The 26,227-nt window shown below is 32.1% G+C and overlaps 2 protein-coding genes across 5 annotated transcripts in view; both read left to right on the top strand.

The window, feature by feature from the left end:
• Positions 1 to 26,227, top strand: part of LOC140449879 (uncharacterized) — a 298,794-nt gene that overhangs the window by 257,814 nt on the left and 14,753 nt on the right. The window contains exon 5 of one of the 4 annotated variants that reach the window (XM_072543287.1): positions 18,127 to 19,506. The exons of 2 other annotated variants lie outside the window; for them this stretch is intronic. In XM_072543287.1, the coding sequence (XP_072399388.1) occupies positions 18,127 to 18,743 (617 nt within the window). In that variant the 3' untranslated portion in view covers positions 18,744 to 19,506. Of the gene's footprint in view, positions 1 to 10,724; positions 11,784 to 18,126; positions 19,507 to 26,227 lie in introns of those variants that run through there. One more of the 4 variants, XM_072543286.1, reaches the window with a different exon arrangement.
• On the top strand, positions 20,714 to 22,172 carry LOC140449930 (uncharacterized). Its single transcript, XM_072543345.1, has 4 exons — positions 20,714 to 20,902; positions 21,544 to 21,705; positions 21,808 to 21,888; positions 21,942 to 22,172. Exons 2-4 carry the CDS (start codon positions 21,667 to 21,669, stop codon positions 22,170 to 22,172), a joined length of 351 nt encoding a protein of 116 aa, XP_072399446.1. The 5' UTR covers positions 20,714 to 20,902; positions 21,544 to 21,666.

Raw genomic sequence — 26,227 nt, 5'->3', positions numbered from 1 at the left:
CCAATTCTTGTTCACAAGTAGTAATTATGGTCATACAAAACCTGTATTCTTCCATGCAGCGATTATTACCGTCATAAAAATACAAAAAAACCTGATTTTTTCAATAGTAAAAATTAAGCACAAAATTGTAATGAAATAAATTTTATTTATATGTTCCGTTTCGTTACATATTTAAGTTTATAAAATAAAAATCGATATTTTAAAACAATATTTTTCAATCGTTTGGCAACTTTGGAATTAGGGACGGAATTCCGTTTCAATTCAGATCCACAGAAAGCCGTAAGACTAGTTTTTGTCGAGCGAGTGCCCATCAACAATAGGTTATTTACATTGGCGTTTCTGAGGGTAGGGTATTTTATGCGATAAGTTTGTGTTATTGATAATACGAGTGTTATAGTTTGTCGTTTTATAGTAAATTTTTAGTTATATTCTGTGATTATTTGGTTTGAGTTTTATTGGAGTTGGACGAAAAACCGAGTTGTTCCAAGAGAAGACTGCAAAATTCTGATGTTGATTCCAAAAATGAAATGCCGCAAAAGAGACGGAAAATGTTAACGTCCGAAGAGAAGGTAATAATACGAAACGTTTATGAAGGAATTGTCGGCAGAAAAATTTAATTAAATGTTAGCCAAGCGGTCGACATTTGTAGCAGTTTAACAAAAGTATCCGTTAGCTGTATTTATCGTGTATTTAAAAATACATCGGAAAATAAAAAGCAAGAAAAAGGTAAAACTAGAGGTAGGAAAAGCATTGTTTTGGATGACGAGACAAGGAATATTATACGTCGAAAAATTCATTCATTTTATTTTCGGAGTGAAATTCCAACACTGAAAAATATTTCTCAAGAGCTCGAAAACGATGACTCCTTACCCAAGATATCTCGTAGAGTCTTAACCAGGACCATGCGTGAAATGAACTTTCGATATGTAAAACTCAACAGAAAAAGTATGCTATTAGAAAAAAATAAAATTATTGTGCGGAGAAGAAAATATTTAGAAGAAATACGCAAAATTCGCAGCACTGGATGCAAAATATGTTATTTGGATGAAACCTGGATTAACCAAGGAAAAGGTCATACAGTTGGAAAAGTTTGGCAAGATTTAAATGTCAAAAGTAAACGCGAAGCATTTATAGAAGGCTGATATACAGGATTAAAAGCTCCATCAGGAAAGGGACGGCGTTTAATCGTCACCCATATAGGAAGTGATACAGGGTTTCTTGATGATGGTTTTCTTCAATTTGAGTCGAAAAAAACAGGTGATTATTAAAGAAATTGAAAGGGAGGATTCAACAATGGCTTACAGAAAAGGGGATTGCATACGAAGAATCAATGCTCAAAATTTAGCTCCTTGACATTGCACGGTTAAGGAAAATTGAATATCTTAAATATGCTGTAGATGAAACTGCAAAAGATTATGGTGTCAAAGTTCTGCGTCTACCACCTTATCATTGCGAACTTAATCCCATTGAACTTATCTGGGAGCAAGTGAAAGGAGAAGTAGCACGCAATAACAAAACGTTCAAATTAAACGAAATTAAGAAACTTTTGATTCAAGCAATCCTCCATGTAACTCCAGAGAAATGGGCTAAATGTATAGGCCACATAATTAAAGAAGAACATCGTATGTGGGAACTTGACACTCATATAAAAGTTTTACTAGAGCCAATTATAATTACACCAGGTGGTGAAGATAATGACAGCGATAGCAGCACTGCATCTTCAGGTTTAGACAGCGAATAATATTTTCTAATAGTTTAATAAGAACATCAGCATAAAAAAACCAAAAACAAAAAAAAAAACGAGAAGAACATAGTAAGTGTGTATAGTGTTTGTGTTTAAACACATCAAACATTATTTTTATTTTGTTTTTATAGAATTTTATTTTGTTTTATAGGATTTTATTTTGTTTTGTTTTATACTGTTTAAGTGTTTTGTTCATTTTATTTAATAAGACAATATGGCTCTTGGCGAACACCCATTTAAAAAAAGTATCGCACCACAAGACATACCTCTGGGGTGGTGTGGAAACTGTCTTAAAATTTGTTTTAAAAAAATTTCATTGTGTAACTCTTTAAGGACGGGTCACATCAAAAGACGTTTTAGCGTAACTTCCGCGACACCAGGTTGGTATCAGTAAACTTTCTGCAAAATTACTTCTTTTTTAAAGCTTTTTGTTTGTGGCATTCTGTATTTTTAGGGGAATGTAGGGAATGAGCCACAAAATATTTATTCATATGTTTATTTATTGACGTTTCGATCTCTATATCCAGAGACCGTTTTCAATTATACAAATGATAGTACTATTTATTTTCTATGGCTTTTCGCTTGTCGTTCTGTATTTTTAGAAATGATGTTGGGAATAAGCCACAATATATTTATTCAAATGTTTAATTTACGGACGTTTCGATCTCTATAAAGAGATCGTTTTCAAACATACAAATGACAGATATATTTATTTTTCTATAGCTGCTTGTTTGTGGCATTCTGTATTTTTAGGGAGAAGGTTGGACATAAGCCACAATATATCTATTTACATGTTTAATACATTGACGTTTCGATCTCTATTCCGTTTTTAAAGATAGAAAAAAAAAATAAACAATATAAGATTATAAAAATATATAATAATAAACAAATAAAATAAATATAACTATCATTTATATCTTTGAAAGCGGTCTTTGGATATAGAGATCGAAACGTCAGTAAAAACTTGTAAATAAATATATTGTGGCCTATTTCGAACATTAATATTTGAAAAATAAAATATAATTAACGTTAAAATAAAAGTAAGTGTACGTCACTGGATTTCCAAACAACTTTCCGCATTTCTGGGCCTTTAAACGATGACTCACTCTCTCAAATAGTGAAATTATACCATAGGATGGACAGAATAAACACAAGTCACCGCGTGATATTTGAGTCTGCACGTGACAAACGCCTTCCTATTGGTCATAAATTATCGAACTATCTTAGTCATGTCTGTTGGGCTACCAGGCACGCACTTCGTTTTTCCGCTGCGTCGTCTGTCGAATGAAGAGTCACAGTAGTTATTGTGCAAAACTGGTTGTACATTAAAGCATTTATAATAGCTTTAGAAGATGTAAGATCGATCTGCACTAATCTGTTTAATAAATAAAAAATATTTGATATGCAATATAGTATGTTAAAAGTTATAAAAAACAATAAAAAATAACTTTTTTTGTATAAATTAAAAAAAATCTGCCCGAGTAGATATTATTTTAGATTTTGTGGATCCTTAGAAACAAAAAAGGTCCTAAGTTGTATCGTTTTCGATTTATAAACAATTTAAAACTAAAAAAAGAACGAAAGATGACTATTTTCAAGGCTTAAAAACATATTTAAAAAATATCATTTTTCAAATTACGAAGTACCTAAATTCAAGATAAAACCTTATACAATCAGTTTTTGATAAGTATTTTGGATTTATTTCATTTTGAAACAGTGTTTTTTAGTTGTTAATGCAACCCGATCGCTCTTCCAGATAAAGAACCTTCCTCATTAACAAATAAAAAAATATATTTTAGAGAAAAACATGGCAAAAATTTTTATCAGAACATGATAGAAGAAGGTTTAAACTTGAATTTATGTACTTGACGATTACAAAAATAATATTTTTTACTTGTCTTTTTGAGCCTTAAGAATCGCCAGTTTTCGTTTTTTTAGTATTAAATTGTTTATAACTCGAAAACCATCAACATAATAGAAAAATTACAAAAGGCTTCTTATGTTTCGAATGATTCAAATGTCTTCAATGTCATTAAAGAGTATAAAAGTACCCACACATTATCTGCACCTAAAACAAATCAAAATCGTTCAAAATAAATAGATGCTGTAGATGATTTTGATAAGTCAGGGTTCAATAGGAACAAAGGTTCATCAACATTTCGTCCGTAATGAAGTTTCTACAATTGACAAAGAGATATTGTACCTAACGAAAATATTTTGCTTACCATAGGGTAATAAGATAACGATATACGAAAATATTTTGCTTACCATAGGGGTACTTATAAAATTGGGGACAGAAACTAATGGGGGTCAAGATAAGGCAAGCAAAATAAACGCTACTATGCGAACGGGCACTCAGGGGTTAGTTGGAGAGCTGGGGTCGTGGATAAGTAAAAGACAGGATGTCGGATTGGGGTAATTACCAGAATATGAAACAAAGAGATACTTACATAAATCTCCTGGACAAATGGACAAATAAAGACAAGAAGAAATACCTTCTAGCCTCTACGATTCATCTTTGAAAATTACTATCTTTTTTCGCTCTTTACGTAGAGAAAGACGTTTAAATGAAAGTAAAAGATTGCATTTCATTTCAATCGGAACTCCACCATTGCTCTACACGTGTTTCGAGTTATTCAACTCATCATCAGGAGCTCTTTTACTTTCATATATATATATATATATATATATATATATATATATATATATATATATATATATATATATATATATATATATATATATATATATATATGTAGGTCTTAATTAAAGTTCTTTTATTATTTGAAGAGGGTAACGTTATATTAAAAGTCCGCGATCTATGCGAGAAGTCTTTATTATATACAATACACTGTAACGATGTTATTTACATTTACAATACACAAGATTACGGATAATTGTCTGCGACCTGCGAATTAAAATATCGAACACCCCCGTCGTTAATTGATTTCGTCTTTTCGTCTTTTTCGGCGTGCACGATAATTTAAGTATATTCAGTTCGAGCGACAAAAATCGAATGCCTCGTTTGGCTCAGGAGGAATGTGTGTTCTCGTCTACATATCTCCTGTCCCCCTTCGCCTCTGAATCCCGTCTCCCTTATAGCGACTTAAGCATATTATTTAAGTGGTTCCTTGCAGTGGCGTAACTAATGAATAAAACTATGCTAACTACTTATAGTACGAAATATTCCTACATTCGGCCATCCTGCTAGGAATCCGACTCGGATTCTGACTGGTTCTCTACCCATGCCTTCATATATTCAGCGCACGTTGATGTGCTCAGGGGGCCTTCATGATATCCTGACTTTTTCACGTCATATCTATCATTGGGCTTAACATCTACTACCACATATGGTCCAAGATATTTCTTCCTCAGTTTGAGTCCACCACCAAACTGCGTTCTCTTAATTGCCACTAGGTCCCCTTTTCTATACATTCTCGGCTTCTTCCTTCGTAAGTCATACCTGCGCTTATTGTCCTCCTGGACTTTGATTAACTGACGTCTACTCTCGTTTCTTAACATGTCTCTACCTTCATCATACTGTTTGATCATTTCCTGCTCTATTATTTCTTTCATCCTTAGATCCTCTTTATTCTTCATCTTTGTCCCAAAGAGTACTTCGAATGGCGTAGCATCAATGCTTCTTTGATAAGTGCAATTAAAAAATTGTTGCAACTTATAGATATGCTTATACCACTTCGTCGGTTCCTCTATACTCAATTTGGTTAATACTGGGATTAACGTTCTATTGACACGTTCTACTTGCCCATTGCCTCTTGGTACACCTGTCGTAATCTTAATGTGCTTAATTTCTTCACTTTGGCAATACTCTTCGAACTCGTTCGCTGTAAATGCGGTACCTCTATCGGATATTATTCGGAGGGGATTTCCGAAATCCTTCTGTTGCCTCTTCATACATTCTATGACTTCTTTTGCCGTCGTTGATTTTGTAGGATAAAGCCATGCAAATTTAGAAAAATCGTCGATGATCACCAAAATGTGATTATAGTTCTTGTTGGTTGTAGCTAATGGTCCTAAATGATCAACATGAAATGTTTGTAAAGGTCCATCGATTTTTAGTATCGGATGTAACCAACCCTCTTTTTTGCCTTCTTTTCTACTTCCAAGTATACACTTAATACAATTTCTTACACAATGCTCGACTTTTTCTCTAAGATTAGGAATATAACATTCTCTTTGAATTAATTCCTGTGTTTTTGTTACAGCAAAATGTCCTACGTCGTGTAACAGTTTAATTACTTCTGTTTGCATTCATTTCGGAATAACTAACAATTCCTTACCTTCGTCATATTTAAATAGAATATTGTTTCTAATCAGAAAGTCCTCGTAAGCTTCCGTAGCAAGTATTTTCTTTATTGCTTGAATGTGGTTATCAGCTTCTTGAGCATGCATTATTCTTTCTATAAAACCTGGTTCTTGTACTACTGATGTCTCATTTATTATCATGACTATAGGGTATCGACTGAGAGCGTCTACATGAGCCATCCTTGTTCCCTTTCTGTGTTCCAGTTCGTATTGATAATCTTCCAGTAACAGAGCCCACCTCGCAACTCTGGTAGTTAAATCTTTTTTATTCATGGTCTTAGTAAATGCGGAACAATCCGTTACTATTTTAAATTTGATTCCGAGTAGATAGATACGAAATTTTTTCACTGCTTCTATTATAGCCAAAACTTCTAATTCGTAACTTGTATACTTTTCCTCGGCTGGACTTGTTTTCTTGCTCATATAATAAACTGGGTGAAACTTATTATCTTCTCTCGATCTCTGTAGAAGACAAGCTCCATATCCATGACTGCTAGCGTCTGTGTGTAACTCGGTTTCTCTATCTGGGTGATAAATTTCTAACACCGGCTGACTAGTTAACAGCTCTTTAAGTTTTGAAAATGCACTCCTTTCTTTTGATCCAAACTCAAATGTTTGATTTTTTCTGAGTAGATCACTTAATGCTTTAGCTATCGTAGCATATGACGGTACAAATTTACGAAAGTATCCAGTCAGGCCTAAAAATGACTGAATCTGCTTAAAGTTCGTTGGTTCCTTGAATTTCTTTATGGCCATTGATTTTTCATCCGATGGCTGAATTCTGCCGTCCTCAATAATATATCCTAGAAACGTTACTCTTTTCTGTAAAAATTGGCACTTTTTCTTCTTTATCTCTAAGCCGTAGTCCCTAGCTACTTCGAGTACTTGCTTTAAACGTACAACTCCTTCTTCTTCGGATTTACTTAAAACTATTGTCATCCATATAGTAAATTGCTATGTTCTTGGATGTCAGCTCTCTAAATATGTGGCTAATAAATCTTTGAAACACTGCAGGACTATTACACAATCCGAACGGACATCTTAAAAATTCGTATTGTCCGTCTGGGGTGACGAATCCCGTGTATTTAATGCTATCTTCCTCTATTGGTACATGGAAGAATCCATTCTTGAGGTCTATTGTGCTAAAATATTCTGCACCTTGTAACCGATCCAATACATCTTCTATTAAAGGTAATGGAAACCTATCTTTTATTATATTCCGGTTAAGTTTTCGGTAATCACCGCAAACTCTGATCTGTCCGTCTTTCTTTTTGACGAGTACAATTGGACTTGCAAAATCGGATGTACTAGGTCGAATTATTTTTTTCTCTATCCATTCCTCAATTTGCTTACCTACTTCTTGCTTTTCTGGTATTGATAGCCTTCTTGGGTTTTGGTGTATCGGTTCTTCGCTACTTAGAATTATTTTCATTTTTATATCTGTAGTCTTGGTCTGTCGCGGTTCATAATTTTCCACTAATTCTTTTATCTCCATCTTAATATTTGGGTCTTTAATATGTTCCAGTTGTAGATTATCATCGTGTGTCGCCTCGTCAACTGCAATCCTCATTATCATATTATCTACTTCTTTTTTGCATACAATAATTCCATCATCGGTTATGGTAACCTCTGCTTGTTTTAGTATATTGTTTCCAAGAATAACTTCGACGTCTAATGCTCCTTTTGGGATTACATGAAATAAAATATGGAAATCTTCGCCTTGAATTTCCACTATTATATTAAAAGAACCTAAAGTCTTAACCTTAATACCTCCTAATCCATTTAACTCTACTATATTCTTCATAAGAATGACGTCATCAAAGTGCTTTTCAAAAATATCTTGTCTCATTGCACTTATGTCACTTCCTGTATCAAACAATGCACGTAACGATATTTTTCCAAATTTTAAGGTCACTGAGTTTTTATATACTACGTCAATGACATTTACCTGACCAGAAGTCGAAGGTCTATCTTCTTTAACATTGCATCGAGAAGAAACGTGTCCAAATTGGTTGCATTTGAAGCATTTCGTTCCCTTGGCTTTATCAGGACAATCTCTCGATCTGTGCCCTCGATTTCCACAATTATAACATTGTTCTTCTTTCTTAATTCTGTTTTCCGACATTCTTCTGTCATCTCCTCTAGCTTCGTTGTTTCTATAATCTCTTCGTATTTCATTGTTTCTGCCATCTCGTCGTACTTCATTGTTTGTCCACTTCTTTCTATGCGTTTCAGTTGTAGAGGATTTGTGTGCCGTCTGTTTTTTAATGAGTTCATACAATTTAATTTTTTCCTTGAAGTCTCTGAAGTTGTTTGCGCCATAAAGTACAACTTTGTTAACAGGGTCGTCTTGAATGCCTTCTATTGTATATTGTATTGTAACCTCGTCTTCTATGTTACCTCTGCTACCAATTTCCCTCATCGTCAGTACATACTCCTGTACACTTTCATCATGTTTCTTCTTTCTACGCATCAGCATTTTATGTATTTCAGCACTACTTATTTTATTTTCGAATTCCGAAATAAGCTTTTTCTTCAATAGTTTCCAGCTATTAATTCCTTTTTCTGACTGAATATACAGTTTCGCAATTCCTTTTAGGGATCGTTTTGCAAAAATTAGCATTTGCAAATCATTCCATCCCATTAATTCAGAAATTTCTTCGAAGTCAGTAATCCATTTTCTCACCGGATAATCGTCTTTTCCGTCGAAGGGTCTTATGCTGTCTTCTACGTCTTTAAAAGTCAAAGCAAAAGAATCATTTACTTTACCGGCCGTCATTCTACCTGATTTTGTTTTTTTCTTCGTCTTTAAAGCCATCATCCGCCTACTTTCAGTTTCGTCCTCGTATTTATTATCGTCTTCATCGTCGAAATCGTCTTTATCGTCATAAACGTCTTTATCTTCGTCATAAGCTTCTTTATCGTCGTCCGCGTCGTTGTCGTCATCGTCATCTACGTCATTCTTGTCATCTACATTTAATTCATTCAAAAACGAACAAATACGTTCAATTACGTCGTCATTTGCACCCGAATAATCCAGATCCAATAGGTTACAGACTGCAACTAAGTCTGGCATATCTAATTTCTGTTTTACGTCGTTTATCTTATCAGCATATTCGCTGGCATTTTTATCCCACGCAAAGCCTGAAAAATTTCGCAAGTTCCTTCTAGTTTGTCGCGGCACCCCTTCATCACCATATGCTATAATGTGCAACGCCTTAACAGCTTTATATGCCGAATTTTTAATATTATAACTAATTTTTTGAAAATCGGTAAGAGTCGTTTGTTTAGACTGCATTTTAAAAATTGATATCGAAGTTATTTAAAAAAAAATAAAAAATTTAAAAATTTATAAAAAGAATTAAAAATTTAAAAACTTATAGATTATTTTTCTGAGTGTAGTCTAAATTAGTATTACTGTGAACGAGGTTGTGGTCGCTTTTAATTCGCAAATCTTATCTCTTTATATTACAACAATATAATAAGTACAATAATATCTCAGAATAAAGCAAAATATACTACTAAAAGATTTTGATTTTTAACATTCAATTTAAAATATTATAGTCAATTATCAACTATCATTATCAAAATCAAAAGTCCTCACATCAACAGAGTAAAGTTAAATCAACAAATAATTACAAATACTTTTGTTTGTTTAAAAGTTCTTTTCTTAATGTTCACAGTTCATGATAAAAAAAAATAATCTTCGCACGATCTATTAAAGGAACAAAGTCACCTGATCATTTGTCATCATCCAGTGGGTCCAAACATCCATAAACCATAAATTAATCTTATCGTCGTCGTCTGCAAACAACCACTTGTCTGCTTCGTCGTCAATACTGTCGTCACTTCAGCCACTTATTTACACTTGGCATATTATGTTACAACAGTCACTTCGTCGTTGATTCGATTTTCACAAACTGCGTCTTTTATAATCTTGCTTCCATAATTAGCGGCACAAATAAACGTTACTGTCTCTTTCGAAATAATCTCGGTTGAGCCCCCAAAATGTAGGTCTTAATTAAAGTTCTTTTATTATTTGAAGAGGGTAACGTTATATTAAAAGTCCGCGATCTATGCGAGAAGTCTTTATTATATACAATACACTGTAACGATGTTATTTACATTTACAATACACAAGATTACGGATAATTGTCTGCGACCTGCGAATTAAAATATCGAACACCCCCGTCGTTAATTGATTTCGTCTTTTTCGGCGTGCACGATAATTTAAGTATATTCAGTTCGAGCGACAAAAATCGAATGCCTCGTTTGGCTCAGGAGGAATGTGTGTTCTCGTCTACATATATCCTGTCCCCCTTCGCCTCTGAATCCCGTCTCCCTTATAGCGACTTAAGCATATTATTTAAGTGGTTCCTTGCAGTGGCGTAACTAATGAATAAAACTATGCTAACTACTTATAGTACGAAATATTAGTACATATATATATATATATATATATACATATATATATATATATATATATATATATATATATATATATATATATATATATATATATATATATATATATATATATAGTTCTGAAATGTATGATCTCTTTATGAGAGTTAAAATTCTGGCGTGATTTGAAAATTTCCTTTTTTGTAATTTATACATTAAACTTTTTTATATATTTTGGTTTTTATTTTAGACTTTGCCCAAAAGAAGGATACTTTGGAGATTATTAAAAAAATAGAAGTACATTCATCTAATAAAGAACAACATACAAGTCGACCTGCAGAGGAAAAAACATTAAAATGTCAAATTTGTCTTAAGAAGTTTAGCGTAGTACAAAATTTGAAAAGGCATATAAGAACGCACACTACAGAAAAACCTTACGAGTGTGAAATTTGTTTTAAGGAGTTTAGCGAAGCAGCAAATTTGAAACGTCATATAAGAACGCATACTGGAGAAAAACCTTACAAGTGTGAAATTTGTTTTAAGAAGTTAACCGCAGCGGCACATTTAAAATATCATATGAGAACGCACACTGGAGAAAAACCGTACAAGTGTGAAATTTGTTTTAAGAAGTTAACCGCAGCAGCACATTTAAAATATCATATGAGAACGCACACTGGAGAAAAACCTTACAAGTGTGAAATTTGTTTTAAACAGTTTACTCAGTCAGGGGCTTTAAAACATCATATTAGATCGCACACTGGAGAAAAGCCTTACACGTGTGAAATTTGTTTTACGCCGTTTAGCATATCACAAAATTTGAAAATTCATATAAGAACGCACACTGGAGAAAAACCTTACAAGTGTGAAATTTGTTTTAAACAGTTTACTCAGTCAGGGGCTTTAAAACATCATATTAGATCGCACACTGGAGAAAAGCCTTACAAGTGTGAAATTTGTTTTAAGGAGTTTACTCAGTCAGGGGCTTTGAAACGTCATATTAGATCGCACACTGGAGAAAAGTCTTACAAGTGTTAAATTTATTTTACGCAGTTTAGCGTAGCACAAAATTTGAAAAGTCATATAAGAACGCACACTGGAGAAAAACCTTACACATGTGAACTTTGTTTTAAGCAGTTTACAACCGCACAAAATTTAAAACAACATAAGAACGCATACTGGAAAAAAGCCTTACAAGTGTGAAATTTGTTTTAAACAATTTAGTATAAATGGAAGTTTGAACAAGGCATTCGAGAATCCACATTAGAAATCCCGTAAAAGTGTGAAATTAGATATAAGCAGTTTATTTCAGAAACTAGCAGTTTATTTCAGAAACTACTGTGAAAGATTGTACATAGATTAGACGTATGGGATTGCAAACTGAAAAGAAATCTGTATGTACATAGTTTGTTTTTTAATAATTTTTCCTAGAACAATAATTTCAAAAAATTGATGCAGCATAGACAAATTTAGAGAATTGAAGAAAATTAACGGTTCAAGCCAAATTGTTTTTCATCACATAAAACATCACATTTATAGATCATTTAACATTTAGAAGAGGAGTATAAAGAAATTGAAGAACAAAGCGGCTTCAGAGCAGGAAGATCGTGCGTGGACAACACATTTACCCTTCAACAAGTAATTGAAAAACAAACAGCTCGAAACCTCTCTACGCATCTGGTATTTATAGATCTGGAGAAGGCTTATGATACAGTTCCTTTAAAACTCTTATTTAGTGTCTTGACGAAAACGGACCTTAGTAAAACATATCTAAAAGCAATACTGAACATCTATAAATGTCCTCAAAGCACTGTAAAAACAGGAAATACTTTCTCAAGGGTATTTACAGTAACGAAAGGCTTGAGACAAGGATGTTGTCTTTCCCCCACCCTATTCAAAATATATATCCAAGAAGCACTGCACCAGTGGAGACAAAAATGTGCGGGAATGGGGTTGAAGCTTAACAACCATTATCTGACAACGCTGTTCTTTGCAGATGATCAAGTACTAATTGCAAGCTGTGAAGAAGATGCAGATTATATGCTTAGAAAGCTCAAAGATGAATACGAAAAATGGGGGATGAGTATGAATATGTCTAAAACAGAATATATGCGAATAGGCAATGAAGACGAAGACCCGGATTTGGAAATTAGACAAATGAAAAGGTGCTACGAATACAAATATTTGGGAAGTATTATCTGCAGTAAAGGAACAACGGAACGAGATATAGACTATAGAGTGCAACAAGGCAGGAAGAGTGTTCAAATTCTGAATTCGATACTTTGGTCCAACAAAGCTACTATGAGAACTAAAATGACTATCTACAAAGTAATTGTAGAGCCCATTCTTACATATGGAGCAGAATGTTGGCAAATGACAGTAAAAGGAAAGAAAAAAGTTGACACGGTTGAAATGGACTACCTAAGAAGAGCTTGCCGTATATCAAGAGTAGAACGTATACCTAATTCTGAAATTAGAAGAAAAACAGATAGAGTACATACAACTTCTGAAAGAATAGAAACTAGACAGTTAATATGGTATGGACACGTACAGAGGATGGACGACAACAGATGGCCAAAAAGAGCTATGGAATACAATCCAAGTAATAGAAGGAAACGAGGAAGACCAGCCAAGTCTTGGATACAAGGTGTTATGGAAACCATGAGAGATAGAGCCATTGATGAAGACACCTGGAGAGATAGAAAAGATGGCGATCGAAATGCGGGAAGCGGCAGAAGCTGTAGGATCCCCGCTTATATATATATATATATATATATATATATATATATATATATATATATATATATATATATATATATATATATAACATTTAGTCCCGATTTTTAGAATTGCTAAGTGAAAAACTGTTTTGAAAAGCATTTCAATCTTATCCAAATTTGTATTGTAAGAACAATAAATGCATTTGACCAATAAACATATTTTATTAGATAGCTCACAACTTTACCAAAACTTATTAATTAATAAACAAAAAGAATTGTATCAATAAGTATAGGTATATTCGATTAATCTTGGTAACACATGGTTCAGCAAGACGGTGCTACGTCACACACTGAGAACACTTCAATAAACGCTCTGACCCAGATGTTTCCAGGCACACAAATTTCGCAAAATTCGTGTAACGCCAAGATCTCCAGACCTTATTCCTTTGACTTTTTATATGGGGGTATTTAAAGAACATCGTCTACGCTAACCCACCAGCTATCACCGAAGAGCTGAAGCAAAACTTCACAACGCTATTAACAACATTCCAAAGGATATTTGTGTGCAGTTCATTTTCAATTTGCAAGTGTTACTCAAGAAATAAAATTCTCATGTTCCGTGCATTTTACTAATGTTTTTCTAACAGGTTCTTAAACCTAGTTTTATTAATTTAAAAACTAAAGTCTACTCTGACACACCCTGTAGATGTATTTGTTAAAAATACTTTCAAAAATGTTATCTAATAAATTGCTATGGTCTTGATATATATATATATATATATATATATATATATATATATATATATATATATATATATATATATATATATATATATATATATATGTGTGTGTGTGTGTGTGTGTGTGTGTGTGTGTGTGTGTGTGTGTGTGTGTGTGGTCGGCGGACAAAAGCAAACAAGTCAAAATTTGAGTTTTTTCAGGAAGCGAAAAAAACTGTTTTAAAATTAAACGCATAAATAAATGTAGCTTTTATTGGTTAAAATGATGTATATAACATACATGTATTACAGTACAAATTAAAAACAACAAAAATGTTAAATATTTTGGATTTTGATTGACTTGTCCAGTTAGGCACGTCTCTCTTTATTGACTTATCTTATAAGGTACAAATAAAGTGCTAATTTTAAAATAAAAAAAGAACATAAATATTACCTGTTACGAAATAAACATTAAAAATACAATATTAAAAGAACAAAAGCATCAAGTTTGAATTTAAGTTATTTCTTCATCATCACTACTTACAATATCGGGGTGCGTATTTTGAGTTGTAGCATTAGTATGCAAGCCTTGATAAAAACTGTGAAATAAGGTAGGAATTAGAGGTAGTAGCGAGATAATGTCTGCTTTTTTCTCTCTAGAAATAGGGACTGGTTGATTTGTTATAATTGCAACTTCCGACGGTAGTTGGCCCCCTCTTCTGTTGAAATCAATAATCTTAAATGGGTCTTCTCTATTAAGGCTGTCTTTGAATTGAACGATTGCCAAGTCTTTCGTATATCGAAGCCATCTTTTGTCCAGCCATCGGAACTGACAACCATCAGTGTCTTTATTCCTTAGTACCATGCAACCTTTAAGTAAAGATGAGAAATCAAAGAAGTCTGTTTGTGACATTTCCATAACAGTGAATTTAGAGCTGCTTGAACGTACAAGTTGCATCCAATCATGAGGGTGAAATATTTGAATTTCAGTTTTCTTCTTTTTTTTCTCAATTATACTATGATCAGTATCTACTTCCAAGTGACTGTGGCCTGGTACCATGAACTTATGATCTATTAGCTTAATATTAGATGAGGATCTATGCAGAACCCACGTAAACATGGCTGATACATGAGAATTAGGGTTTTGTACCCCACATGTGTCTGAATAATAAATTACATGTTCTGTCTCAGGTGGTACGATCGTTTGCAGGTGTTTGTACAGAAAAGATGCTATCTGATTTGCTCCTCTGCCTGCAACAGATTCATACCACATGTAACAAACAGCTTTTCCTGTACTGTTATCATGAACCGTCAAATTAAACGTCCACAACTGTCTTATAAAATGCAACCGATGACTTTAAATCTGGAGTTGGTAAACACTGTTGTAGGTCGAAAGTGTATGTCCTTAAATGTGGAACAGTTTTGGCAGTTTCTGTATCTTTCCTTTTTTCATCATATGCTTTATCAGCTTCCATTTGGTGGGATTTGTGGTCTGAAGAGAGTTTTTCCTTCTGGTCGTCTGTACAAATTTTTAATTGCATAATAAATTTGTCGCAGGTAAAACATGTATCAAGTTTTGGCTTTTTAAATCCAAGGTTGAGCTTTTTAAATTCCTGTGAATAAATTTTGATAGATTTGGGAGCAGTTGTGGACTGTTTGAACAATTCGTACATTTTTTGTAAAGTTAGGTGACATGGTAAGTACTTTTTCGAAGTGTGCTTTCGTGAATAGTGACTTTCGTACAGTGGAAATGAAAGTATATGATTTTTTATTTCTATTCGTTTTTCTTCACTAATTTTCGTTTTTGGTATAGTTTTTCCTCTTTTATCTTCTATATCAGTACCTGCGATCGTAGATTGTTTCTTACTGGCGACAGTTAAAATAAAGTTTTTGCTTTCATCGAAAACGTTAAGAAGACAACAGCGACAGATAGGCTCCTTTTTTCCGTTTATAAAAAGAGAATAAACCAAAGTTCTTGACCTGCATTTAACCTTGTTCAGATCCATTGTTCTTGGTCGATGTGAAGCAGTTTCTTTCACTTCAATAAGAGATGCCATGTATGTTGCTCTCTTTGAGTACGAACCTAAACCCCAATATTCATTAAAACAGTTTTTTAACTCGTTTGCATTAAAGCGATCTTTACATTTCATTCGACATGAGCCTAAAACTTTGGCTTCGCGTGAACGCATTGGTTTTCCTTGTAACGTAAAATAACCTCTTCCTAAATTTCGCTGTAATTTTTTTTCAGCTTTGCGTTTCCTTGTGCTTTGTTTTTCTGTAGAAGCTGGTTTTATTTCGGACGCGGACGGTGTTTCGTGTGTATTTTTCATTTGCAATGTTTGTAATGGATTGTCGCTATCTGAGGAGTTTACTGATTCGGGTTGATATTCAGGGTGTAAAATGGATGTCACAGAAAAATCACTATCATTTGATGAAGAGTTTTGCAAAGAGTCCATAACAAAAGATGTAGATGGAAGACACTCAGACTACATTGATGAACCTCTCTGTTCGACATGTGATGGACCCGCTAAAATAAAAAGAAAAGTATAAATACAATACGAATAGGAATAAGAGTTTAGTTATTACAATGCAGGTAACAAATTAGTCGTGGATTAAGTAACTCTGTGACAAGCATTGCACAAAAAATAATATCAGTTCAAACGGAGAAAGCGCTGCAGCTAGTTTTTTCAATCAGTTCCGTTAAAATGTGTATTCAATAGATCACTAAAAAATACCTCTCCCATCCTAATACCCCTTCAAAGAGAATTCGGTAGCAGTTGCAACACATAATCGACACCGGAAAGAGCTCCCAACCATATGATGGTATCTGCTGAAAAACATCACTCACAAACAACAACATAAACACAAGAAAACGAAACACAGTGATCATCTACAAAACAACACTAACCACGAAGAAAACTAAAAACAAACCCAAGGAAACGCCCTAAAGATGCGCAAGCATAAAAGCGGGCGACCAAAAACAAGAAAACTCTAAGAAAAAAAAAAGTCAAAAAAAGATATTGTAATTATTGAATCCTGTTTCATTGATTGAATCATTTTAAGTGAAATGAAAAAGTACTTACCTTCTTCCCGTCTTGAGCTTGGATTTGACTTCGATTCAAGTGGGTATTCAGGATTGAGGATAACATTTTTAGGTGCTCCTTGTTGGACACGTGATGGACCAGCTGAAATAAAACAAAAACTTTAAATAATTTAAAAAAATATTCTTACCTATTTCACTATTATGTATGTATGAGCAACTATTAGGTATGCAGTGGTTTAGTAGAACATAATACCGTTATTACTAATACAGTAATACATATGTAATAATATGACATTATTCATATTGCAAAATATTTTTCTTACTCTAAAGAATGATTCAAATAGTATTTAATTTACAATACAAAGCATTATCTACATTTATTAAAATAAAAAATATCACTCACCTTTATCTAAAAGCGTTTTTGTTGAAAGTTCTACACATAGTTTACCTCTGCCTGGCTTCATTTTTAAATCACCCACTTTCAAACTCAGAATAGCTATTGATTTTATGTATGTATTTTGCTTTGATAAAAGATTTTGATGAGATGTACATACTTACACATTTCACACGGTGTACGATTAACGAAAACATTGAAAGAGATAAGCAACGTGAGAAACGCAATGCAATCAATACCCAAATTACAAATTAAATGAATCATTCATATAATATCCTGTTTCATGACTCCCTCAGTCTTTTCGCTAGCCAGCAATTTCACTGATAACTGTACCTAATCAGTTAAGTCAAACTTTTGGTTAGGTATACGCCGATCTAAACCAGATAAAAGGACTTGATTGGTTAAGTTCATCTCTAAAATGGATAAAATTGTGAGTATGGAAAAGATCACCATCTGATATGGAACCACAGGTATAACATTTGACTTGTCTGTTTTATTCCAGCGGTAGATAATTTTTTTTTAAGTTATTTTAATAAATAACACAATTTTCTCAAAAATTGACTTGTCTGCTTTTGTCCGCCGACCACATATATATATATATATATATATATATATATATATATATATATATATATATATATATATATATATATATATATATATATAGTTCTGAAATGTATGATCTATTTATGAGAGTTAAAATTCTGGCGTGATTTGAAAATTTCCTTTTTTGTAATTTATGCATTAAACTTTTTTATATATTTTGGTTTTTATTTTAGACATTGCCCAAAAGAAGGAGACTTTGGAGATTATTAAAAAAATAGAAGTACATTCATCTAATAAAGAACAACATACAAGTCGACCTGCAGAGGAAAAAACATTAAAATGTCAAATTTGTCTTAAGAAGTTTAGCGTAGTACAAAATTTGAAAAGGCATATAAGAACGCACACTGGAGAAAAACCTTACGAGTGTCAAATTTGTTTTAAGGAGTTTAGCGAAGCAGCAAATTTGAAACGTCATATAAGAACGCACACTGGAGAAAAACCTTACAAGTGTGAAATTTGTTTTAAGAAGTTAACCACAGCAGCACATTTACAATATCATATGAGAACGCACACTGGAGAAAAACCTTACAAGTGTGAAATTTGTTTTAAACAGTTTACTCAGTCAGGGGCTTTAAAACATCATATTAGATCGCACACTGGAGAAAAGCCTTACACGTGTGAAATTTGTTTTACGCCGTTTAGCATATCACAAAATTTGAAAATTCATATAAGAACGCACACTGGAGAAAAACCTTACAAGTGTGAAATTTGTTTTAAGGAGTTTACTCAGTCAGGGGCTTTGAAACGTCATATTAGATCGCACACTGGAGAAAAGTCTTACAAGTGTTAAATTTATTTTACGCAGTTTAGCGTAGCACAAAATTTGAAAAATCATATAAGAACGCACACTGGAGAAAAACCTTACACATGTCAAATTTGTTTTAAGCAGTTTAGCATAGCACATGTGAAAGATCATATAAGAACTCACACTGGAGAAAAGCCTTACAAGTGTGAAATTTGTTTGAAACAATTTAGTATAAATGGAAGTTTGAACAAGGCATTCGAGAATCCACATTAGAAATGCCGTAAAAGTGTGAAATTAGATATAAGCAGTTTATTTCAGAAACTACTGTGAAAGATTAGACGTATGGGATTGCAAACTGAAGAGAAATCTGTATGTACAAAGTTTGTTTTTTAATCATTTTTCCTAGAACAATAATTTCAAAAAATTGATGCAGCATAGACATATTTAGAAAATTGAAGAAAATTAACGGTTCAAGCCAAATTGTTTTTCATCACATTTATAGATCATTTAACATTTAGTCCCCATTGTTAGAATTGCTAAGTGAAGAAGTGTTTTGAAAAGCATTTCAATCTTATCCAAATTTGTATTGTAAGAACAATAAATGCATTTGACCAATAAACATATTTTATTAGATAGCTCACAACTTTACCAAAACTTATTAATTAATAAACAAAAAGAATTGTATCAATAAGTATAGGTATATTCGATTAATCTTGGTAACACATGGTTCAGCAAGACGGTGCTACGTCACACACTGAGAATACTTCAATAAACGCTCTGACCCAGATGTTTCCAGGCACACGAATTTCGCAAAATTCGTGTAACGCCAAGATCTCCAGACCTTATTCCTTTGATTTTTTTATATGGGGGTATTTAAAGAACATCGTCTACGCTAACCCACCAGCCATCACCGAAGAGCTGAAGCAAAACTTCGCAACGCTATTAACAACATTCCAGTGGATATTTTTGTGTGCAGGTCATTTTCAATTTGCAAGTGTTACTCAAGAAATGTCGATCGGATAGCCAAGCGGGCTGGGCGGCTGGCTTCTCCTTCGTTTCAATGCGAGAGATGTCAGTTCAAATCCCCGGCCCGGTGAATAGAAAACAAAAAGGCTAACGCAGTAGTTTAAAATTCTAAAATGGATCTGCGGCTTAGTCTAGAATATGCTGGTATCTGATCGGCCTATGGTGGAGCAGTACGGCAAGAGATAAGGGCTTGCGGCTAGGTGATACTCCTCCATAGATCCCTACCGGAAGGACGTGGAACGCCTAAATACCGGGTATATATATATATATATATATATATATATATATATATACTCAAGAAATAAAATGCTCATGTTCCGTGCATTTTACTAATGTTTTTCTAACAGGTTCTAAAACCTAGTTTTATTAATTTAAAAACTAAAGTCTACTCTAAGACACCCTGTAGATGTATTTGTTAAAAATACTTTCTTCAAAAATGTTATCTTCTCTAATAAATTGCTATGGTCTTGATATATATATATATATATATATATATATATATTTACACGACCCGACTATAGCTCCTCTTTTCAAAATGCGGTTATAAGTCGTCTTCTAGAAGGAGTGAATATCTTTAAAATATTATTCGTGTATATTAAATTTTTTGCAATTCTTGTAATGTATCGAAAATAAAAACATTATAATTTTTTATACAATTACCAAATTAAAACCAATTGGTCTTCCATCTAAAATTACTATACATACCTCCTCCAATGTATATTAAATTAACAAAATAAATCTTTCTGCTATTCAAAATATACGTCAAAACTACATTACAGTGGTTTACTCCTCCAAATATAAATCAGAGACTAAACGGCGGTGGATACGTAAACCAAATAATATATTAGAGTATATTTGGCGCGAAAAAATCTGTAAGCCTAACGATTTCTAACGTTTTGTTTTGTAGTGATAAAATATTCTTTATTCATATTACACGTGTAGTGCACTGGAAACTCTAGGTATGTATAACTCTAGATATTATACTTATATAATTTTTATTTTGTTACAGAACGGGTAATAAATACAATTTAATATTGTTTCAATTTAATAGGTAGTTGGATTGAACAAAACTACTAGATAATTATGCAAAATAATATATTTTCTGTCTTCTCCACATTACACATCAGATATTTTTGTACACTTTACAAATATATCTGAATGCATCTGACATTTCTTCCGTAAGTTTAACATTTAAGAGCATTTTATTCTCAAATATGAACGGTATGCGGCAAAATAAACAGTACTAAAATGCCTATGCCTCAGATTAGTATGTGTCATGCGCCGAAACGTATTAAGTGATTTCTGAACGACGTTATAACTTATGTGAATGTCATGATAATTTTAGGTGCTTCAGGATGGTTCTCAGTGCAGAAATTTTTTTTATCGTGGAGTACTATTTTCGATCATACGGAAAAGGTCGCGAAATCGGTCCAAAAAGCTTAAAATCAACAATAGTTTTAGCAGGACGGGCAATCTGTCACACGGTCAGTGAGTCTCTTCGAATACTGTTCAGTGATTTTCCATACCCATCGCAATTATCAGGCCTAACCTAACTAACACCACATGTTGTACATGTATCTGTACAATGTCTGACATTCCGGAATAACAAACTCCAATTAGATTTTTTTAGTGCCAGAGGGCATCTTTAACATCTATTTTATCGGAAACGTCGTCGTGAATAATGTTGGTAAGGCTATATCATGTATACTAAATATATAGATATTCATATACATTTCAATATTTATTTCAGTACTGTTTATTTTACCGCATACTGTATTTCCCTACTTCAGTCACTTTTTACTATGAAAAATAATTTTAGGAAATATCCTTAAGTTCCACTCAATTTTATTGTTCACCTGACAGTATCTTCACACCTGAAGAAAGTGATAAAGATAACACAGATTCTCCAGACTTAGAAACTCCATCACCAGCTTCTGATAAAATGTTAGATTCCAATTATGTTCCCTTCGATGATTCTTCAGTAAGTGCAATAAAACTTTTAAAAGAATAAAATGTGTTGTGTACTCTGTAATATTGAAATGGATAACGGAAAAATATAATATTTTTTTAATTGGGTTTTTAGGAAAAGTCTTCAGGTTCTCCAGAAATAAATAATTCCCACTTTTGTCCAAAACAAGTTAACAAAGATGAGTTAAATATTGAGGTAAGTTTATTTCAAATATTTTAGCAATATAATTCAAAGCACATACTTTTTAGGAACAATCTAATTCACCTTCGTCTTCTGTCAGCCTAAATATCCATCAACATGTGGAAGAAACTTGCAATATAAATACGAAGTCTTTAAAAAAATCTGTTTTTTGTTACTTTTGTGAATCAGTTGTATTAAATTTTCCTAGACATATACTACGAAATCATCAAAGCAAGTTAAAAAAATTTTGGTTTACCCTCCAAGAAGTAAAACGAGAAAGCAATTGTTATTTGCTTTGAGAAAAAAGGGAAACTATTTGTTAGGTTCTGCAAATTTAAAACCAGTTAGAAAAGCGAGTTAGAAAAATGAGGGAATTAGCTAAAATTGTTATCGAACTAAGAAAAAATAGTTCCTCAATCAAAACGCTTTTTGACTCATTGAAACCAGAATATTACGATTCTTTAGTTCTTGCTACTAAAATAGTTTCAAAATATGATAACGAGAGCAAAACTTTTAAAGCTCCATCATTTGCTAAAAATATTGGCACTACATTAAAACAGTGTTGTGATATAGCACTTATGCTTAATGCGAAAAAGTCTGAGTTTACAGTTAAAAGTGCCAGCGCTAAAGCTGACTTAAAATCTTTAATACAAATAATAGAAGGAAATTGGAAATATGATATTTCCAGTCAAGCTGCAAATGATTTAGATATGAAAAAATGGAACAAAGTGACGTTAATACCACTAGCAAGTGACCTTAAGCTATTGAAAAACTATCTCGTGCGAAGGGCAAATGAATCTTGTAATAAATTACAGAAAAATAATAATGATATTAGTCCTTACATGTTTCTGTTAGAAACTATATATTGCCGTCTAATCTTATTAAATAGAAGGCGCCCTGGTGAATTAGAAAGAATGACCATACAGAGTTACATTAGCGCTAAAGATAATCAATGTTATGAAGAATTTTCTGAAACAATTTCAGAAACCGAAAGAATTTTAATGAAAAGTTTTAGAAGAATAGTAATAAAAGGTAAAAGGGGACGTGGTGTACCCCTCCTAGTAAGTAAGGATGTACAAGAACACTTAGAAATGATTACAAAATGTAGAGATTTACTTTTAAAAACACCTAGTATTTACCTTTTTGTTAATCCAAAATTTGATAAACCAATTCGAGGGTATGAAGTAATGTCAAAATATGCTAAATTATGCGGAGCTAAAAATCCTAGTGCTCTTACATGTACAAGGCTGAGAAAACATCTAGCAACGCTAACCCAGTTGTTTACCATGTCGGAAAAAGACATGGAGTAACTGGCTTCATTTATGGGGCACACATTAGGAATTCATCGATCTTCATATAGACTCCCCAATGACATTTATCAAACTGTAAATATCTCTAAGTTGCTCCTGTTAATGAAGAAAGGTAAAGCAGGTCAATTCAAGGGAAAAAGTTTAGAAGAAATAGAGATAAATTTGGAAGAAGACATTATGGAAGATGATGATGGACATAATAACGAGGTATTTGGGGAACAAAAAAATGAAACCAATGATGTTGTTGAATCAAAAGGTCCAAAAAGTTGTAATAATGAAAAAAGGGAATAATTGATATGAAGGCAAAAAATAAAAAAGGGTTTTAGTTCCGTGGACAGAAAATCAGAAGAAAGTAGTCAAAATGTATTTTAAAACCCACATTAAACAAAAGAGGCCCCCCAAAAAATCGGAATGTGAAGATCTGATTTTAAAAAATCCTGATATATTAAAAAATAAAAATTGGCTCAAAATAAAGGTCTTCGTTCAAAATGAATATAAAAAGTGTTAAATGTCACAAGTTTTTTTCGAAATTCAGTTTTTGCAATATATTCTGAGTTTTCGTTAAGTATTTTTATTTGTGTTTATATATTCAGTTTTGTTCATATTTTTATTATTTGTTTTTAAATATAAATAATGATTAAAATTAAATATTTATAACGACCATAGATACATGTTTTTTTTTTTTCGTTAGCCCTTGTTAAAAATTTACAAATGATTATCAATAATATATATATAGCCCTTAAATATAATCAGATTCGTTTACAATATAATGTATATTCGTTTAAAATATATATATTATATTACTTTAAATATTAAAGAAAGATTGGAAGACTATTAAGTAATTTTCGAATCATTATTCCAGAGGAGGACTAAACCACCGTAATATAAAAATAGGAAGAACTAAGGTCGGTAAACTATAATTTGAATATACATAACGAAATATACGCCGACGCTGGCGACACAACAAGTAATGTGGCGATCATATTGAACTAAAGTATTCAAACGTACAAAAACATGCAATAACTCATCCATCTGAAATTTTGCTCAATGGTTTAGAATGACGTTTAGACTTCATTTATAATGATTGCGATAAGTCCTCCGTATACGGAGGACCTACCACAGTGGAGGACCTATTATATGTAAATTTCCTATATAAGGAGGAGCTGTCCACTGGTGCGTATATATATATATATATATATATATATATATATATATATATATATACATATATATATACATATATATATATATATATATTGTTATGATGTGTTTTTTGTTTTGTTTGAATGATGAGCATGAGTATTTTTAATAATATAATATATAGGGTTTTTATCGCGGTTCTCAAAGAATTAGCTTGTAAGTACTTTTTAAATTATCTTTATTATAACTATTATGAAACACACATATATATCTAACCTAGTCAATGTAAATTTAAAATAAACTATCTTTAAACTGATATTCTTATAAAACTAATTAAATTCTATAGACAATCTAAAATTTAAACAAACTATCTTCAAAATTGAAATTGTTATGACACTAACTAAATTATATTAACAAAATTTTGTACCTTTCTTTCACTGAATGCCTAAATGAACTATTTTCCACTAAGTATATAGATTCTAATCACCACTGAGAGTCTTCGTACTTTGGTTATCCTTGTTTTTGTGAAATTTCTTTTTCCAATTATCAGCTTCTACCAATTTAAGATATAGTTTTCTTCACCAGCATGTATACACCACCAACCAAACCAGCAAACAGCATTTATATTTATTCTTCTTTTCAATATACCAATATCCAATTATTATAAGTTGATTTATACTAATCTCCAACCATAATATAATTTAATTTCTTCCACTATACCTTTTTTTATCTTCAATAATTATTTGTGTATAATTATAAATGTGCATTAAATTATATGCATAATTTTTAATCTTCATTCAACTCACTATATTAAACATTTTTACTATTTGTACTTGATTCACTGACTCCAACTAACTTTCATAATAAACTGCTTGACTTCTGACTAAAAACTTCCAAAAACTGCCAAAAACTCTTCTGACTGCACTATCTAAAACTTTTCTGACTAAAAACTTTCAAAAACTCCCAAAAACTGCCTGACTTCAGATTAAAAACTCAAAAACTTCCATCTTGAATCCAAATCACGGGTATTTATATGTTTTTGGACATTCTAGAACCATCTCGTAAGATATCATGTTCCAATTTGTTCTACTTCATACTTGTATGAATTTTCTGGAACAAACCACTTCGCAAACATGGCCATCTCCGGAGATCCAGAGAATTCCATTCTTTTCTATTAATAATTTTGTTTACATTTAGGCTTTTCAGATCAGAATATATAATTAAATTAGTAACTTAACATTCTAATTTAATAAAATACACATTTCAAATAATATAACCACACTTATATTCGTAATTATGATTCTTAATTTGACACTTGGAGTATGTATAGTTGGTTGCCTAGGCACATGGCTCACTTAAATCTATTTACAACATTAAAATTCAACCTTTTACAATTATTATATGCTAATTTCTTAAAATGCCCTCACATAAATATATTTTTTATAAAATTCTCTAGTATATAACTTATTTAAAATAATCAAATACTTTTTTATATCTAATATTATGTAGTATATAACTTATAAATTATTTTCTATAAACCCTAATCGTATCAATACCCCAAAATAATATTTAAAATAAATAATTTACTTATTATTTTTTTAAATATTAATTTTCTCATACCTTATTAAATTTAATAATTCAAAATTTTTTTTTTTTTTTTTTAAATGTGTTAAATACATCCCTGTTCGCTGTCTATGTCAAAACAGAGAACAACGGAGCACAGTTCGGCTATTCTATGGTCAAACTGTCATGTCAAATGGAGCAATGGATGCGATATCAGAGAATAAAATATAACCTTAATTAAAAATATAATAGATATGGTGTTCTGTTTATTTATAGACAAAATCTAGGAATTATTTCTATTCAAAATAACTTCATCAATATAAATTGGTAAGTTTTTTTTT

Source organism: Diabrotica undecimpunctata, chromosome 9 (assembly GCF_040954645.1).
Source record: "Diabrotica undecimpunctata isolate CICGRU chromosome 9, icDiaUnde3, whole genome shotgun sequence".
NCBI classification, from domain to species: domain Eukaryota; kingdom Metazoa; phylum Arthropoda; class Insecta; order Coleoptera; family Chrysomelidae; genus Diabrotica; species Diabrotica undecimpunctata.
The sequence above is the reverse complement of the archived record's forward strand: the minus strand, read 5'-3'. Positions and strand labels throughout refer to the sequence as shown.

Excerpts from the sequence above, each read along its gene's own strand:
- LOC140449930 (XM_072543345.1), top strand. The coding sequence starts at position 21,667 with ATGTTAGATTCCAATTATGTTCCCTTCGATGATTCTTCA. Across the intron at positions 21,706-21,807 it reads TTCCCTTCGATGATTCTTCA|GAAAAGTCTTCAGGTTCTCC; the intron begins GTAAGTGCAATA and ends TTGGGTTTTTAG. Across the intron at positions 21,889-21,941 it reads AAGATGAGTTAAATATTGAG|GAACAATCTAATTCACCTTC; the intron begins GTAAGTTTATTT and ends CATACTTTTTAG.